The 16,433-nt window shown below is 45.4% G+C and overlaps 3 protein-coding genes across 3 annotated transcripts in view; 1 reads left to right on the plus strand and 2 right to left on the minus strand.

Annotated features, from left to right (window-relative positions):
• Positions 1–647: 647 nt before the first annotated feature.
• On the minus strand, positions 648–4,019 carry phb (prohibitin). Its single transcript, XM_076753582.1, has 7 exons — positions 3,928–4,019; positions 3,266–3,359; positions 2,539–2,700; positions 2,066–2,208; positions 1,859–1,975; positions 1,670–1,765; positions 648–1,538 (listed from the first exon to the last, which is right to left on the minus strand). The coding sequence occupies exons 2-7, from the start codon at positions 3,348–3,350 to the stop codon at positions 1,326–1,328; spliced, it is 816 nt and encodes a 271-aa protein (XP_076609697.1). The 5' UTR covers positions 3,351–3,359; positions 3,928–4,019; the 3' UTR covers positions 648–1,325.
• Positions 4,020–4,998: 979 nt separating this feature from the next.
• On the plus strand, positions 4,999–10,824 carry LOC143334620 (uncharacterized). The gene is made up of 6 exons (XM_076753480.1): positions 4,999–5,049; positions 6,047–6,230; positions 6,591–6,694; positions 6,785–9,544; positions 10,008–10,216; positions 10,306–10,824. The coding sequence occupies exons 2-6, from the start codon at positions 6,047–6,049 to the stop codon at positions 10,391–10,393; spliced, it is 3,345 nt and encodes a 1,114-aa protein (XP_076609595.1). The 5' UTR covers positions 4,999–5,049; the 3' UTR covers positions 10,394–10,824.
• vat1 (vesicle amine transport 1) overlaps positions 10,823–16,433 on the minus strand; it is a 28,465-nt gene continuing 22,854 nt past the window's right edge. The window contains exon 6 of the mRNA XM_076753481.1: positions 10,823–16,350. Within this exon, the coding sequence (XP_076609596.1) occupies positions 16,078–16,350 (273 nt within the window). The 3' untranslated portion in view covers positions 10,823–16,077. The remainder of the gene's footprint in view (positions 16,351–16,433) is intronic.

The following is a 16,433-nucleotide window of genomic DNA, read 5'->3' on the forward strand; positions in this document are numbered from 1 at the left end:
TGAATTTATCCTATTTGTACCAATAACTCTTACCATTTGAAATGATGATACCACTCCACTCTTATAAAGTTGATGTTGTGTTGTGTTTTGGTCAGGAAACAAGGAGCTCCAGTAAATAATTTTGCGTGTTTCCCAATTTTCTTTCAGTGGAGACTGGCAGAAAAGTGCCTAAATTCCATTTGTAAATGATGTATTTTCTGAAAAAAATGTATAACATCCGCGACAATGCATAGGATAAGGTTTTAAAATTGAGGAATATATATAATTCATATCTAAAATGCAATGAACGTAATCTAAACCATTCGACTTTCTGAAATCAGTTTCATTAAACTGACATTATTTCACAATTTAACAATGCATTTCACTAAGTTGCATTGGTATTTCTTCCCAATAATTCACTTAAACGCTTTCATTCTATCATCAAAGATACCCGTGACAGAGAAAGCGCTTGATCCATTTTGAACCATCATAAAAGAGCGTTTGTCAAGGAAACAAAAATAAACCGTGCAGCTGACTGCTCTTCTTCAGCATTTTTTTTTTAAAGCAATTATGACGCACCCCCCTGTGGTGACTATTATGCTTACACTCAATAGAAAACAGTGCGCCCACGTCTGAGGCCTTAAGCAACAAGCCTGACCACTCAGAGGTAGAAAGACAATTTTATTGTTTTGTTTAGCCATTTCTTAAACACTGGGCTTACAAGTTCTCCGCACAAACAAAGCACACAGCGACAACTGCAAAGAATGAAGGATCATCCTCGACTATCTGACAGGCACATTCCAAATGATTAAATCATCTCTTGTCAGTTATATCAGTGAATCCAGAGCCAAGCCTTTCATCACAGATTTGACTTGACGTAGTTCAGCAATTGGATGAAACTTTGTAGCCTAACAATGACAGAGTAATGGCATTTATCATTCACAATTTATCATCAAATCTTTTACAGGAATCACAAGTGATTTCCCCCTGATGTTAAAATCACTCTGCTGCTTTCCACACATGCAGTGCTCTGAATCACAATGGAGCAAAGACAAATCTTTAGAGAATTTACTGCATTGTCAATTATTTTGAAAAGTACTACATATAGGTTACCCTCCACTTCCTCACACACACGGGTGGACTTCATAAATGTATCTATCGCAGATCTCTCCCTTTGTCTCCCACCGCACTGCTATCAGCAGAGCACTGTCCAGAGTTGGTTAGAGAAAGAGTGGGAGGAATGTGTGAAGTTGAGAGTCCTGTATTGGATCCTCCAACCACCCCTTCAATGACCCTTGTAATGGCTGGTGACAGCGAGAGCGAGGAAGACATGAGGCGAGATGTTATCACTGTGGCAGCTGGAGCAACGTGCCCTGTCCTGAGGGCAGGTAAGTGACGTTGCGAGAACGGGAGAGCTGGAAAGCGATGTCTTCAGCTGCCTCCAGCTTACGTAGCTCTACCAGACCATCGCCAGCCTCCATCAGGGAGTTGGCGATGAGCAAGGCAGCCTGGGAATCTCCCTCTGCTGAGATGATGGCGGCCTGCTTTTGTTGCTCTGCCTAAAAAGGGTAAAAAGAAGATTTTGTGAGCTAACTTAATTCACGTCAACCTTTTCCCCCCACAGAGACTACATCCAAATGTTCTGCATGCATAAGTAGTATAAAGATGACCTGTGTGTTACAAATTATACCTTTTCTACAATGAAGCGGGCCCTCTCAGCCTCCTGCTGAGCCACCTGCTTCATCTCAACGGCCTCTGTGAATTCTTTGCCAAAGGTCAAGTGTGTCTGAAAGAGCACAATACAGTTGTTTCTCCAAGTTAAAATCCAAGTGAAAATATAACGTGGACATTGTTACAAAATTTGCCAGCAGCTTCATACCAGGGAAACGTCATCCAAGATGAGGCCGAAGGTGGCTGCTCTTTCCGTAAGGTCCTCGCTAACCTGCCGAGACACAAGCTCTCTCTGGGTGATGAGCTCACCAGCATCAAATCGAGCCTGTCAAAAAAAAGAGACAGCTTATCAGCTTAGTCATACCAAAAACCTACATCTGTTTATTTGTAATTACTCTTCTTGGCTGATACTCACCACTACAGACTTTAAAACTTCAGTGGTGATGGATGGCAGCACCCTCTCATCATAGTCCTCACCAATACTGGTGAAGATGCGCGGCAGCTGGTTGGTCACCGGCCGGAAGAGGATACGCAATGTGATGTTTACATTCTGCAGATCTGTAGGTTGGAATGATTAAAATGTAACACATTAGCCTTTAAGTGAAACAACATGTTTTGATAGTTCAAAACCTCCTGTGTACCGTACCAGTGATAGTTTCTTAGGTAATGTTTGCACAGTTTGTAGACAAAATGTTAACATATATAGTATTATTACATTTGGATGTTAGCCAAGCTTATTTTTCTCCTCATAAAAGAAACATAACATTTCCAAGAGGCTAGTTGTGTCCTCAGAGAACCCATACACCCACCCGAGTTTTAAGAGATACAGAACATGTATGAACAAAAGTCAGGACAGCATTACAGCAGTTCAGGAGATAACTGATGTACCTTTGCTGCCTGTGATGACAGGCACGTTGCGTGGACGGGAGCGGCAATCAAAGATGATGGGTTTCTGAACCCAGGGAATGAGGAAGTGGGTCCCTTCACCAACAACAGCATCTTGCACTCCTCTGAACCGGTCAAATATCACAGCCTGGTGCCCTGCATCAACTGTAGGGAGGAGGTTAGTGTATAAAGCATACAGGTTTTTAATATCAGTCACACAATCAGAATGTCAAAACTACAATCAACAGAGTTGGTTCCATTGCAAACAGCACAAATGAATGATTAAAGTCCGTTTTCAGTGTCCCCAGAAACTTGTGTTGTCTTGTTGAAGTATTTAAACACTTACAATGTATTTTGTAGAATTTTTCCAAATGCTGCCTATCTGTTGTCACAGTGGTGGAAATATTTTCTTCATTTACTTCTGCTTGTGTGAACATACATGTGTTGCATTATGTTGCAGTACACTGGCAGCTCCCTCACACACTGTATGGCATTTTAAATGTACAGTCCTGTCCTTGGAAACTGCAGTTAAATGTGATGACTTCTACATCTTCAAAACAGCTGTAATAACATAATAATCACTCACTGAGTCAGTTAGTGGTCTTATTTGACACTTCAGGATTGTAATGTCCCTCATAGAGAGTGTATGAATCACTTGTCTGTGAGGTAAAGACTAGGTTGAAATTATCACCACTTCGTGCTGTTAGGTGTCCAGCTGACCAGCACCCACCATTGAAAAGCGCAGAGTTCACAACACCTCCACCAATGGCGAGGGCCAGTCCCAACTTCCCAATAGACTCAAACAGCTTGGCCATGACAGCGATCTATTGGCAGTGAAAACAAGACAAGAGGTTGATACAATTAGTACACACCACTATTAGTCCCAGGCAATGTAAACCTTTTAAGTGTTTGTGAAGGCCCTTGGAAAGCTAGCCTAAATCCCCTTCATCCAGTAAGAGTTAGCCTTGACCTGAGAGATAGCAAGGCTGTGGGTGTTAGCTAACTTAGCTCAAGGGTTAGCATTAGCTTAGCAGCTAGCTGAGACAGCTGGCAAGCCGAGCAGACTAAACCGAACACTGCAGTTTAGAGTTTACAACATGTAAAATACAACATATACATAACTAGAAATACATTCAAATGTAAATAAAGATTGCGTCAGCCATGTCTAAGTGGCACGCCAGGTGACTGTAACGTTACGCATGATGTCTCTCCCTAATGGACATGCATAGCAGTCGCTCGTGTTCGCCTTACTCAACACTTGGGGAATAACGTCATTTACAGATAACAAATAAAAATGCCTTCCGATTACGGTGAAATTATTGCTATGCACACGATTGGCTATACAATTAAGTATTTTCAGAGTCAGGAAACGCACTACATACGATAACTCACCTCAGTTTTGTTCAGATGTCTATGACCTCCACCGGACACGACGTAAAACACATGAAATATCTGCGCCACCGCGCCTGCGCACTACACGTACGAACGTAGCCTCTGATTGGACACAAGACGGAGCTCTTCTTCTCTGGCATTCAATGTAATGACCCGCTAGTGCCACCTACTGTTGGTAGAGTCTGGCTGTACCTCAAATGACTGAAAGATTGATCAGTTAATCGATTGAATGAATAGATAAATAAAATATTGAAATCGTAATCTCCACTTCATATCACACAGTGTAGCATTTAAATTCAAAGAAAGAAAAGAAGTAGCATGTTTACAGACATTACAGAAGGCCTGGAACAGAACTGCAATACCAGATTCTGTGCTCCTCTGCCATAATACAAACATTCTGGATTTATAAGTTCAAGATGGGTCAAATCAATAGTTCTCCGTGGGTTCCTTTGCTGTTGTTATGGCTGTGTATAATCAGTAGATCTTTACTTGTGAGATGCAAAAATGTTCCAGTACAAGTAAAAATACAGCATTCAAGATCATACTTGTGTAAAAGTACACTGCTTAAAGTATCAAAAGTAAAAGTACAGCATTCAACAGAATAATTGCCTGCATTACTGATATATTTCATATGACAATATTAGATTGTTAATACTGATGCAACCATGTGCAAGCATATCCTTTTATGTTTGTAGCTGGCTGAGATGGAGCTAATTTTGGGTACTTTATGTACTATTTAATCCAGTGAGTCCCAATTTGGGGGTCTGCCCCCCCCCAAAAAAAGGGTCACAACATAGATCTGAGGGTTCATGAGATGACTACTGTTGTAGGACAGGCGGGAGAAATTAAAGGTAATTAATGTTTATGAACAACAAAGTATTTCATTTTGTATTTATCATATGTTTTTTTTTTATATAATATCTTATTCTGACAAATAACTAATTAGCTGTCGGGACACTTCTGTCAAATGCAGGCCTGCTTGTTTTGTGCAGGGGGACGGCACTTGGTCGCCCCCTCGCGGAACACGACGAATCACACAACAGATTGTAGTTTCACTTTTCTCCCATGACTTGAAAAGTATGACGGTCTGAGAAGAATAGCGTGCAATCGCCGTGAATTAAGGTCAGTAATCACTACGCCGCGTAAAGCTTTCCGTGATATTGGGTGACAGATAATAACAGCGCCGGGCGCGCACGGAAGATCCGTCGATAGGTGTTGGAGGCAGATTGTCAGTTTAGGTTTGTCCGATTTTTCACTTCCTTGACTCTCAGCTCTGCAATGTGGCTTTCCCTCTCGCGCTTGCATGTCGTTTTTGACATCCCGTACCAATAAATACCCAACATTTTGCGCATATCTTGCCGGATGGCTGCAAATGGCACTAGATGAGTTCAGATCTCAACATAGTTCATGGAAATTGTGCCATAACAATGATCTATTATGTGCGGAATAAGCACCATCGTAATAAAGAAATGCTGTTTTTACCGCATTTTATTCTTTGCCGATTAGTTGCCAACACGATAGCAACAAACTAGTAGGTGGGAAGTGGAAGAAGGGGCGTTAACTTCAACATCTGTCACATGTTATTCACCATTTTTACATTTCTATCCATATTGCACGAGGGGGATTTGAACTAAAAGAGGGCAACACGTCTTTTTAACATTACAGAAAAAAATACACAAAAACGTCATGGCATTACGGTAAGAAAATATAATTTGTCGTCTGCCATCATCTTAGCTTGTCAATAAAGAATCAGCTTTAGAGGAAGGTTTGAAGACACCTCTTTGACAATTATTTGCTCAGATTTTCAACAAAAAAAGTCTCATCTGTGATGCACCTGAAATGGAAATTTTTGAGTTATGCTGATGCAGTGTCCTAGTAACCCCCAATAGAGGGTGTTATATTATCAAATGTGTCTTCCTTCCTCTTTACGAGGGTGGGGTCTTTGAATGGTTGCCTGATAATTTCCATTAACAGCTCCACGAAGTGATGTCTCGTTTCTCATCATCCTGCTGATGTTCACGCTCTCATTTGTGCAGAGTGATGCGATCTTTGTGTTGCTGTCTCGCGGTCAGTCTCAGAAGTTTTCCCTTCACAGCAGTGATTGTGTTTCGTCCAGCAGATGGCGGAGCCGTCCAGGACTGTGAGGGTGAGCGGCCTGCCTGCTGACACTGATGATGACAGGCTGAAAGACAAGCTATATATCCACTTCCTGAGGACCAGGAATGGAGGAGGAGAAATAGATTGTGTCACCATTGTCAAGGCAACGCCTGTCTTTGCCCTCATCACCTTTGAGGACAGCAGAGGTCAGGATGTGTGCATGTCTGTGCATATGAAGTGGAAGGGATCGTTTCATTCTGTTAGAGACATTTTGCTGTGGAAATACTGTTAACTATATCATTATATTAACTGCATTAACACACAGGTCTCACAATACAAAAGCCAATGCTTCTTTAATTTTCACTCTGCAGGCTCCAAACTTTTGTTGTAATAATTTGCAAAGTATTAGTAACATACTGTATTGCACTATGTTGGCTGTCACCAGTGATTTACACTGAGCTGGAATGTTGGCATGCAAGTCAATGGAGTAGCCAATGGTAAAAGAGCTTAGTCAGGATGCTTCCCAGACTGAGATTGATTTCCCTCTGGTGACCCCTCTCACACAGTGGCACAGAGAGTTATTCAACGCAGCCAGCACATTCTGGAAGTGGATGGGAAGAAGTATAGAGTCATTGTAACTGAGCACCAGGAAAGCCTGGACGCGGACAAGGTACTGTATTTTTAGCTAGAATGTTTGGAAATATGTCAACAAATGCTGAATATACAGTAAATCCCATAAATGTCTCATCTGTCATCATAGGTCATCCCGAGTTTATCAGCAACAGTCGACCACAGCCAGCTTCCTGGAGGAGAAATAGCACTGACAAGCCTTCATACGAGCCACCCTGATATCCAGATAAACTACGACACTGTTCGGGAATTGTACATATTGCATGGAGCTTTTTCCAAAGTCCAGGCTGCCTTGGCACAACTGCTTGGCCGTCCTGCGGGTCCACAATCATCAGAAGACTCAGGTCAACCTGCCACCAGTGGCTCCAGGTCTGTTCAGATAGCACAGAAGCCTCACATCCAGGAGTCACAAGATCAGAGCGGGAAACCCAATAAGCAAAGAGAAGAAAGAGAGAAAGTTCAGGCTGCCCGGTCTTCTGATGAGTCCAAATCACGTAGAGACCTGACACCTGGTGGTCACAGCTGGGAAGACACTGGGCAGACAGAGGGCGCAGCTCTGCAGCTTCCTGGGCATCCTAGGACGTCAGAGGAGGACTTCTTAGTAATTGTGGATGCAGATATGTTCCAGTATCTGCAGAAACACTGCCAAAAGGAATACCAGGATATCCTTAGTCAGTATGGGGTTGATGTGGTGGAAATGACAAATCAGGGGTTGACTAGTCTGTTTTTGCAGGTTGCAACACCTGTGGGGGAGGACGGTCAAGATCAGGAGTGCCTGAAGTTGGCAAGAAAGGCAATAAGTAGTTTCTTCCAAGAGAATCAGACGAAGATCTGTAGAGCTCACCTCCCTAAGAGTATCCTGTACCCCAGAGGCGGACTACAAATGGCGAAGGAGAACTTGAGTGTCAGACATCCCAAGCTTCTTCTGACTGAAGATAACCAAAACCTTTACATTATCGGGAGCAGTAGTGACATATCTGAGGCCAAGCAGTTTCTCCTGGACCACAGCGAAGTGAGGGGAAAAAAAGAGGATGTAGCCAGTCTTCTTAGATTTCCTTCATATGATTCAGGTTCATCAAGTCATGCTGATGAGCAGAGAGCCCCCCTCACCACATCCTCCTATGTGGATTCTGTGGATGAGAGGATGGATCAGCTGCTGAGGTCAGAGGAGGACGAGAGGAGAGCTGAAGGGGCCAGAAAGTACAAGCTAGCTGCTCGGTTTAAAGATTCAGGCCTGGCTGCTTTAGGCAGTCGGCCAACTGACTTCAGCTTAAGAGGAGGGCTCTCACCTTCCAGTAGACAAACGCGCCTTGGACCAATGTTAGGGCATGATGTGCTGTCAGAAACAGCAGAGATTCCTGGTGAAAGAGTCTCCAGAGCGTTATTCCAAAACACTGGAGGGGACATCTTGTTTAAGAGTGGAGATGTTTGGCCTTCAACTGCTTCTATTCAAAGTAAAAACCCCTTGAACTCACATTTAAATGATACTCGACCCAAGAGTTTTACATCCCCCCTTAGTGCAACTCAGTCCAGTCTGTCAGGAGGTACTCCGCTCCCACCTGTTGGGTCAGGATCCACCTTGAAGCGAGCCAGTAGTTTCTCAGGAACGCCTCAGCAGAAGGCCCAAGTTGCAGGTCAGAAGAGTCAAGATGACACCAGCAGGTCCACGATCAGAGCCCGGCCCAGATCCTCCAGCTTCAGCAACCAAACAGGGAAGGACAGTCAGGGAGGATATACTGCAGAGGTGACAGTTTCCTTTATGATGTGGGAGCACTTAAAAGAGGCCTACGGCACCCGAGTGGACGACCTGACTTCTGATGTCCAGATGAAAGAGAGGCACTCGGAGGGAAGTCGCGATCTGACTCTCACCTTAAGAGGAGCAAACTCATCCAAAGTGAGCTCATGCCAGCTAGGTCTACAGAAGCTGATCGACTCGGTTAAAGTAGACTTCTCTGTGCAGGAGCTGCGCTTGTCAGAGCTGGGTATCACCGACACAGCAGATGAAACCCTCCAGGCTTGTTGTGCTGAGGTGCGGAGCCGGTTCAAGAAGGTTAGCATCCACATTTCAAAGAAGAGATTACTTCTTCTTGGGCCAGAACAGTTGTGTTCTCAGGTAGGCGCTTCACTGCGGGAGGTGTTTTCTGGAGACTTAGGCCAAATATCTGAGCAGCAGGACTTCTCTGCTTCCAAATGGAATACATCCACGTTCGAACAAATGGGTGAGGACAGTACTGATCTGTACTGTTACAGTAATCCTCAGGTGATGCCAGACGGCCAAATAGGCAAGGCTAATGGGAGTCGTCAGGAAAGGAGAATAAACCACAGAGGTGATGTTCAGGAGTCGGAGCTGGTGAATGGATCCATGAGCCAGCCGGTAGTGAGGAAAGACCCTGTCATTAAAGAGAAAGTGAAAGTTGTAGGTGCTGTGGACATGGATGGACAGAAGACTGACGCATTCGTCAACCGCTCTCAGACAGGAAATGATAAAAGTGCGAGACATGTAAATGGTGTCGGATCAACAACAGCCTCTACTGACAAAGACCTTCATACGAAAGAGAGAACCATGCGTTCTACTCAAAAGAACAGTTCACAGCAAAGACAAACAGAGCTCGAGGACAGCCCAGAGGGATCCAGGTCAGGTCCTGGAGGCCCGGGGTGCTTCTGTGTGTGTGGGGAGACTGAGAAGTTGATGGTAAGAACTAAGTGCGGGGCCACCTTTTGCTCAAAGTGCCTGGACAAGGTGCACATCCACTGCAGAGTTTGCCATGAGTCGACATCACGCGGCATCCAGGGCAAAATGACCTACTCCAAACTACACATCAGCATGCCGGGACACAAGAAAGACTGCGCCATCAAGATCACTTACTGCATTCCTGATGGTATCCAAGAGGTGACGGGCTTATTTTAAACATATTCAACAACAAACAACACATGATGTGGGCAAACAGTGCTTACTTTTTACTGGTTATTGTGCACCAGTTTAAATTAATCATAATGTGTTTTACTTGATAGCACTTCACAGAACATGGTATTATTCTGTGTAAGGCATTTATTGCACATTTCCGCGTTGGGGTTGCCTCCCACAGGATGTCAACAAGCAGTTAGATTAACTTAAGACTTTCCAGAAAGGCCTATTATTATTCAGAGAGCACAGGAAAATACATTGTGACATTGTAGTGTTGCGTAGGACGTTACAAGTTTCTTCTCCACCATGATTGTTTCAAGTCATCAAAACTGACTGCATTTGCAAATTCTGGTCCTCTGTGCAGGTTGTATCACATAGAGTTTAAGACTTAGCTTTTAGCCCATGAGACTTTGTTTACAAATGTGACTTTTGCTTTCTGTCTCACCAGGAGGGTCACCCTGCTCCAGGACAACCATTTCAAGGAGGGGTGTTTGAAGCCTTCCTCCCTGACTGCGAGAAGACGAGGAAGCTGCTCCCCAGGCTGCAGAGAGCCTTCAAGCAGGGACTCACCTTCACAGTGATCGAGAAAGGGGCGGAGGCCAGGGTCACCTGGGACTGCATCCCTCACAAGACCAGCCTGCATGGAGGAAAATCAGGGTGAGTGAGGAAACTCTAACGGAGCTGTGGAATTAAGGCCCGCACTCGTCCATGTAGCTGATGAACGGTCTACTTTTTGTCCTTCTCAGGAACGGTTACCCAGATTCAACTTACCTCACTCGCCTTTCAGAGGTCTTGGCCTCCCATGGGATTGAGGAGACACCAGCCAGGTCTTGAGGATAAAAGCAATCTGAGGGGGAGTTCTTATGTTGTTTATATTTTTAAGTCTTTTTTTTGGGTTAGAGCTATTTGCACTATATTTTTTTATGGTTAGTTCCAGGTTATATTGCTGTATTTGAGCAAATGTACATAGAAATGGAAGACTTTTTCAGATAACGGAGCTCTACATTGCAGCTATTTTTTTAATTCTACAATCTGCCTCACTGTTGCTTTAAGATTGATTTAAACTGTAAATAACAAGTGTGACCAACCACCATTGTCTTAAACTATTTTACATTCCTGAACATTTTCACACAGTTTCAGTTTTATTTAGTAAAAAATGCACACTGCTCTGTATTGTGTGCGTACTACTGTGTAGATAGACATGTTGTACCATCCTGCGTAGGATTTCAGAATGGGCACAGAAATAAAAAAAAACACATCTCCTGACATTTTGTTATGCTTTTTTTATTAGTCCTGGAAAACATGTAAGGCATATGGTAACATTACACACTGAAGCGTTACAAGCTCTAGAGGCCATGTGGACAACATGGCACCACGCAGTAAACCCAGAGTCAAGCACAGAAGCAGCATCAATTCAAAGGGTTTAAAAAACAAAGTCGAGACGAGAAGAGTGTTTGCAATCAGGAAAAAAAAAAAGAAAGAAAAACAACACAAGGAAGGACAGAGTGGAGGAAACTAGCTTAGAAATCAACCTGTTGGGTATGCCTTGTTGACAATTACCAGTGGAGACTGAACTCTACCGGAGGTGTGTAGTGGGATGGGTGTGAAGCGAGTTTCTGACGCATTCCCAGAGATAGGTTAAGGTGTATCAGCCGGCCGTGACGTGCCCATGCTGAAGGTGAGGACAGGAGGTCAGGTGGCACAGGGGGCAGTGGACTGGCTTCAGCTGGCAACTCGACACAACTGGAAGGGCATTCTCCTCCGACACACCACACCACTACATGACGACTAAACTATCGACAGAGAAGGTGAGCTGTACATAAACACATGCCTTATTTTCTGGTCCACTACACATGCATCCTAGTACTGTACATGACAAGCCCAGCCAGGTTGTACTTCCGTAGCAACTCTGCAATGTTTCCGCGATGTTCCTGCATTGCAATGCCTTAAAAATGAATGGAAACGATAGCTGCAGGCAGATGTGGTCGTTCGGGTTCTCAGTGTGGATGAGTGAACGCAGCGGCTCTGATTTTGGACGTAACCCACTGACAGAGCCTCTCCTTTTGACTCTGAATGCTAAAGCTTACATCAAACATGGACGTGTGAAGGAAGGTCGGCGTGACAGTTTGCGCAGTGAACTCAGTGAAACACGGTGAGACAGATCGATGTTTTGTGTGTGTGTGAGTGAGTGTGTGTGTTAGTAAATGCAAAAGTGAAGAAAACTGCTGTTTGGAATGACCTGAGAAACCATATAAAACAGAAAGAAATTCACCTCAAAGCTATACGGTGGGTGCCTGTGAGGGACTTCAGCTATACAAGACAAGACAGACAGAAGAGTAGCTATTGGAAATACTACACTCATTGTCTTAGTGCGTTTTTCAGACCTAAAACTACGAGTGTTAATTAGTAATACCAAATCTAAAACTGCAAATATTCAGACTTTTTTTTTGTTTGTTTTTACTTTGAAACACTGTTCTTCTCCTGTGCATCTCTGAGTTGCTTAGTACTCTTGCATAAGTGTCTGGAATGACTGGGAAACCATTTCAAGATGACATACGCTGCAGTTTCACCACGGTGGAAGTGCTCTCAGGCAGCAGGTCACCCGCCCAACTGATTGAGTTCATCTCAAAGGCATCTTAGCTCAAAAGAAGGAAGGGGAAAATGTTGAAAGAAAGAAAGAGATTATAATCTGTTTTCCACATGCCGATGCATGCAGGCAATTTCAAATTCCAGATGTCAAAGTAATGTTTTATTTGCTATAAATGCGTATGGGGAGAGAGAGAAAGGGGGTGATACGGAGAGGCGTTTTGGCTGGCTGCTGCTGGACTGCGACTGTTGCACCGGCCAAGAGGCTCTGCGGATGCAGCACAGGAAAAGAGGAACGTCTCTCATAATCCTTGAGTGAACTGAGATCAGTTGTAAAGCGGAAATGTTGTGTCTGGTGCAGGCCAGGGCTGAGCTATGATCAGCCAATAAGCTGGGGTTTTGCGCAGCTGTGTTACACTACTGGCATCTCTGCACAGCTGTGTGAGAACATCTGCTCCCTCACTTGCTATACAAGCCGTTTGGAAACAAACTGAAAGAAAATCCATAGAGAGGAATACCATGGAAATTTGGATTTGGAGGGATTATGCAGATTTCGGTGAATCTATATGTCTTTTGGTGTAGTTTTGAACCTTAAATGCACCACGTCCAGTTCCTTTTCACTGTGTTACGAATATTATGGTTGTAAACACTAAGGAGGAATCGACCTGTTGCTGTCGACACAACGTGAGAGCTGGTAAAACACAGTGAAAAGGATATAAATACGGAGGGAGGCGCCTCGGATTGAGGTAAAGTGTGTGCAAGGAGAGAGGCACAGTGCAGGCCTATGCTTGAGCAAGTCTACAACCAATCAAAAACTACAAATTGAGTTAAACCTTTTGTAAACCGCAGCAAAAAATCTGTCAGCACCCATGAGCGTTTGGGATACAAATCAGTCACATTGACGACTTTTCGTTTTTCTGCAAGGTTGATGGAAATGCATCCAAAAACAGAATTTTCTTCATATTTTTTATGCACTGTTAATATTCAAAGCATTGACAGAGGAATACAGTATACATACAATTTGGCACACATGGTTCGGACCAACAGAAAGACTTCATCACATTAAAAGGAGTGCAGGTTGGCAGGTCCCCACATAAAGAGTATGAGCTTTGAACTTTAAACCCTTGGATAACAAAACAAACAAACAAATGGAAATATAAAGGTAAATTAAAATAACATATTAAGTAAAACATCCTTTTTATTTCTTTTTTTTTTTTTTAACTGAAGCGTTTGTTTCTCACATGGCACTCGGAACAGAAGCACCGTCCACAGGTTCACAAAGGGAGCCCAGCAGATTAGAACAGAACACTAACCAGAGGCTGACAGGACACAGTCACTCCCCACACCAGCGTGGCCGTCGCACTCCAGCCCAGTTCACTCCACCCCGCTCCACATTTTCCTTCCCGCAGTCAAGGATGGATGAATGCTTTGATTTCAGCTGCCACCCAGGAGAAGTTGGCCAGGGCAGGGACTGGCAAGCTTAAAATGAGCGGACCTTTACATGAGTGTGTGTTTCTATGTGTGTGTGTGTGTGTGTGTGTGCCACCTGTGCTTTCACTGAGCTTCAGCAGATACACTGGGAGTGGATGATGGGAAACAGGCTGCAAACCTGGGGCAGAACCAAAGCCTGCGTGGGACTGGAGTGCGACTGCCATGCTTGTAAGTGCATTAAGATCAGCGAGCAGAGTGCAAAATACTAATACCAACTGTCCTCGTAACACAGGCCTCTTATCAGACAGGAGGGACAGATAGAGTAAGAAGGGGGGGCCGGGTGGGAGCTACATAATACTGTAGCGGAGTAGTGTGGGGGGGTGGGGGGGGGGGTGTGGCAGGGGTGGGGTGGGTGCTTTTAAAACCTGACAAACGACCTGAGGACACACACATCTTCACACACAATGGCACACCACACACAGCACATGAGGGAGGCCACTCATGCTAACACAACAACTTTTTTCTTCTTCTTCTTCTTCTTCTTTTTTTTTTTTTTTTTTTTCAAACGTTTTGTTTTCGTTTTTTACAAAGTCACTAGTCACCATCTGAGTCTCAACACTGAGGCCGGGCTCACAGACAGGCGGGCAGGCAGGTAAACGTGAGGGGTTTAGAGTCCATTCAGTGGGATTTGGGCGAAATACTGAGGATTACACTTGAATGGCGTTCGGGGGGGGGGTTTCAGCTAAAGCACACATTGTCAATACTTGAATTTCAGGCTGGTTGGAGTAAACTATTTGGTGGTGCAACACTGAAAACCTTGAAAACCGCCCCACTTCTTCTTTTTATCATCTGAAATCCGTAATACATTTTACACCTGTTGAATACTGGTTGACTGCACCGAGCGCTGGCAAATACAGAGTTAGAGAAGGGAGGCGCAGGGAGGGGGAGTCGGAGAAACAGACCACAGCGCCTCCTCTGACAAGCCTGACGCCTGTTGCTATGCCGACCATAGAGAGGGAAATGGAAAGAGGAGGGGGGGGGGAGAGAGAGAGAGAGAGAAGGAGGGGAGGCGAAGTATGGACGCCAGCTTGAACCGAATCCTCCTCTCTCAGGTCGGGGTGATCGACAGGCCAGCGGTCGCCGTGAAAGGAGCAGAATGCCATGGAATGCCTCGAGGAGGATCAGGGAGGGAAAAAGCCCGATCCCGAGGGGAGAGGAGCGGCATTCACCTCCTCAACTCGCTCATTTCAGACGCTTCACTGTCTCAGCATGACAGCGCCTCTTTCATCACATTCAGAGTGTGTATGTTTGTGTGTGCGTGTGTGTGTGTGCTCGAACAGAAACAAATTCTCTCTTAATTGGCACTGCGCGCTTCTTGCCAACAGTTGGTCAGCTAGAAAAATCTGTAACTGAGGAGAAGGAAGCTGAGCAATGATTTCTGCCTCCCTATTCAGCGCCGCACAGAAAGGCTCATTATGAGGGAAATTCATATTCAGGCAAGTGCAAAACTGCAGTCGCTAATATTAACTTCACAGAAATGCGGTGGGAGCACACGCAATACGGAGTTTCATCAGCGCAGATGAAGGCCGATGCGAGCTAAGGCCATATAAATGACGAGCACTGAGAGGCCTCGCAGCATTAACGCCACTGTCTGAGCAGTCAAACATGATCAAAACCAGGATGCAAATATCTCCAGGGAAGGTGGGGCGCATCAGCCAATCACAGGCATCTCTGACTCATCCTCAGTGACATAACTGAGCGCTGGACGCTAAGAGAGCAACGTGTGGGTGGGTGTGGTTCTCCGCGTATCTGCCTGCCTTTGTGCCTATCTGTGGGTCCGGCCCGTAGATGGGATGGAGGCGATGGTGGTGGTGGTGTGGGAGGTGGGAGGGGTGGGGTGGGGTGGGGGGGGTTGGGGGGACTCAGCACAGTGAGGGAGGGGGGGGGGGGGGGGTGGCAGGTGGAAGTCAGAGCAGAACAATTTAGCACAGTGGGAGTTGAGGTGCGGAGGGGCGTGGGGGTCGAGGGTGGGGCCGGAGTGCGAGCGGGGATTACAGTTGTCAAGGAAACAGCAATTTGGCCCAGGCCTGGACCCTACCCACAATCCTTCAGGGCTCTCTTGTCTATATCATTCCCAACAGGAATGATATAGATCGAGAGATGAGCGCGGAGTTTACGAGGTGTAGCACGTGATTGGAAATTTGATTTAGAAATGAAGGCAAAAAACGGGTGGGTGGGTGGGGGGGCAGGTGGGTGGAGTCAGGCCTGAGTAATCGCTGCCATTGAGGGTGAAGCGGAGGGGAGGTGGAAGAGGTGAAAGATCGACAGTGGTGTGATAATATTGTAATCTACCCCCCTAATTCCTTCCCATTCTTGCTTACCCTCCACCCCCACCCTCCCACCCCATCCATGTCCACCCCCCCTGTCCCCCAGCCCCTCCACCCCCCTGCTCCCAGGACACAAACTCCCTGCTGGTCTGCTTGACTATCCATCCCTCCCTCTCACTTCTCCTCCTTCTTGGGCTCTTCCTTCTTCTCCTCCTCTTTCTTCTCCTCCTTCTTGACCTCCTCTTTCTTCTTGTCGTCCTTCTTCTCCTCCTTCTTGGCATCATCCTTCTTCTTGTCGTCCTTCTTCTTGTCGTCCTTCTTCTTGTCCTCCTTCTTGTCCTCCTTCTTAGGCTCTTCCTTCTTCTCCTCCTCGGGCATGGGCTCCGTGGTGAGGATCACTTTGCCGATGTTGTTCCTCTCCTGCATCTTTCTCATGGCATCGCCCACCTGGAGGAGAGACGGAGGGAGAAGGACACTTATATGAGAGGAGATGAATGACTGAAGGGTGAGGGGAGGGCGAGGAGGATTTT

Source organism: Chaetodon auriga, chromosome 16, assembly GCF_051107435.1.
Source record: "Chaetodon auriga isolate fChaAug3 chromosome 16, fChaAug3.hap1, whole genome shotgun sequence".
NCBI lineage: Eukaryota > Metazoa > Chordata > Actinopteri > Chaetodontiformes > Chaetodontidae > Chaetodon > Chaetodon auriga.

What these genes read in the sequence shown, in the direction of transcription:
- phb (XM_076753582.1), bottom strand. Translation starts at nt 3,350, where the DNA reads ATGGCCAAGCTGTTTGAGTCTATTGGGAAGTTGGGACTGGCCCTCGCC. An exon ending in GAACTCTGCGCTTTTCAATG is followed by an intron (nt 2,701 to 3,265) that starts GTGGGTGCTGGT and finishes TCCTCCCTACAG; the next exon opens with TTGATGCAGGGCACCAGGCT. An exon ending in AAGTTTTAAAGTCTGTAGTG is followed by an intron (nt 1,976 to 2,065) that starts GTGAGTATCAGC and finishes TTTTTTTGACAG; the next exon opens with GCTCGATTTGATGCTGGTGA.
- LOC143334620 (XM_076753480.1), top strand. Translation starts at nt 6,047, where the DNA reads ATGGCGGAGCCGTCCAGGACTGTGAGGGTGAGCGGCCTGCCTGCTGAC. An exon ending in AAAGCCTGGACGCGGACAAG is followed by an intron (nt 6,695 to 6,784) that starts GTACTGTATTTT and finishes CTGTCATCATAG; the next exon opens with GTCATCCCGAGTTTATCAGC. An exon ending in CTGCATGGAGGAAAATCAGG is followed by an intron (nt 10,217 to 10,305) that starts GTGAGTGAGGAA and finishes TGTCCTTCTCAG; the next exon opens with GAACGGTTACCCAGATTCAA.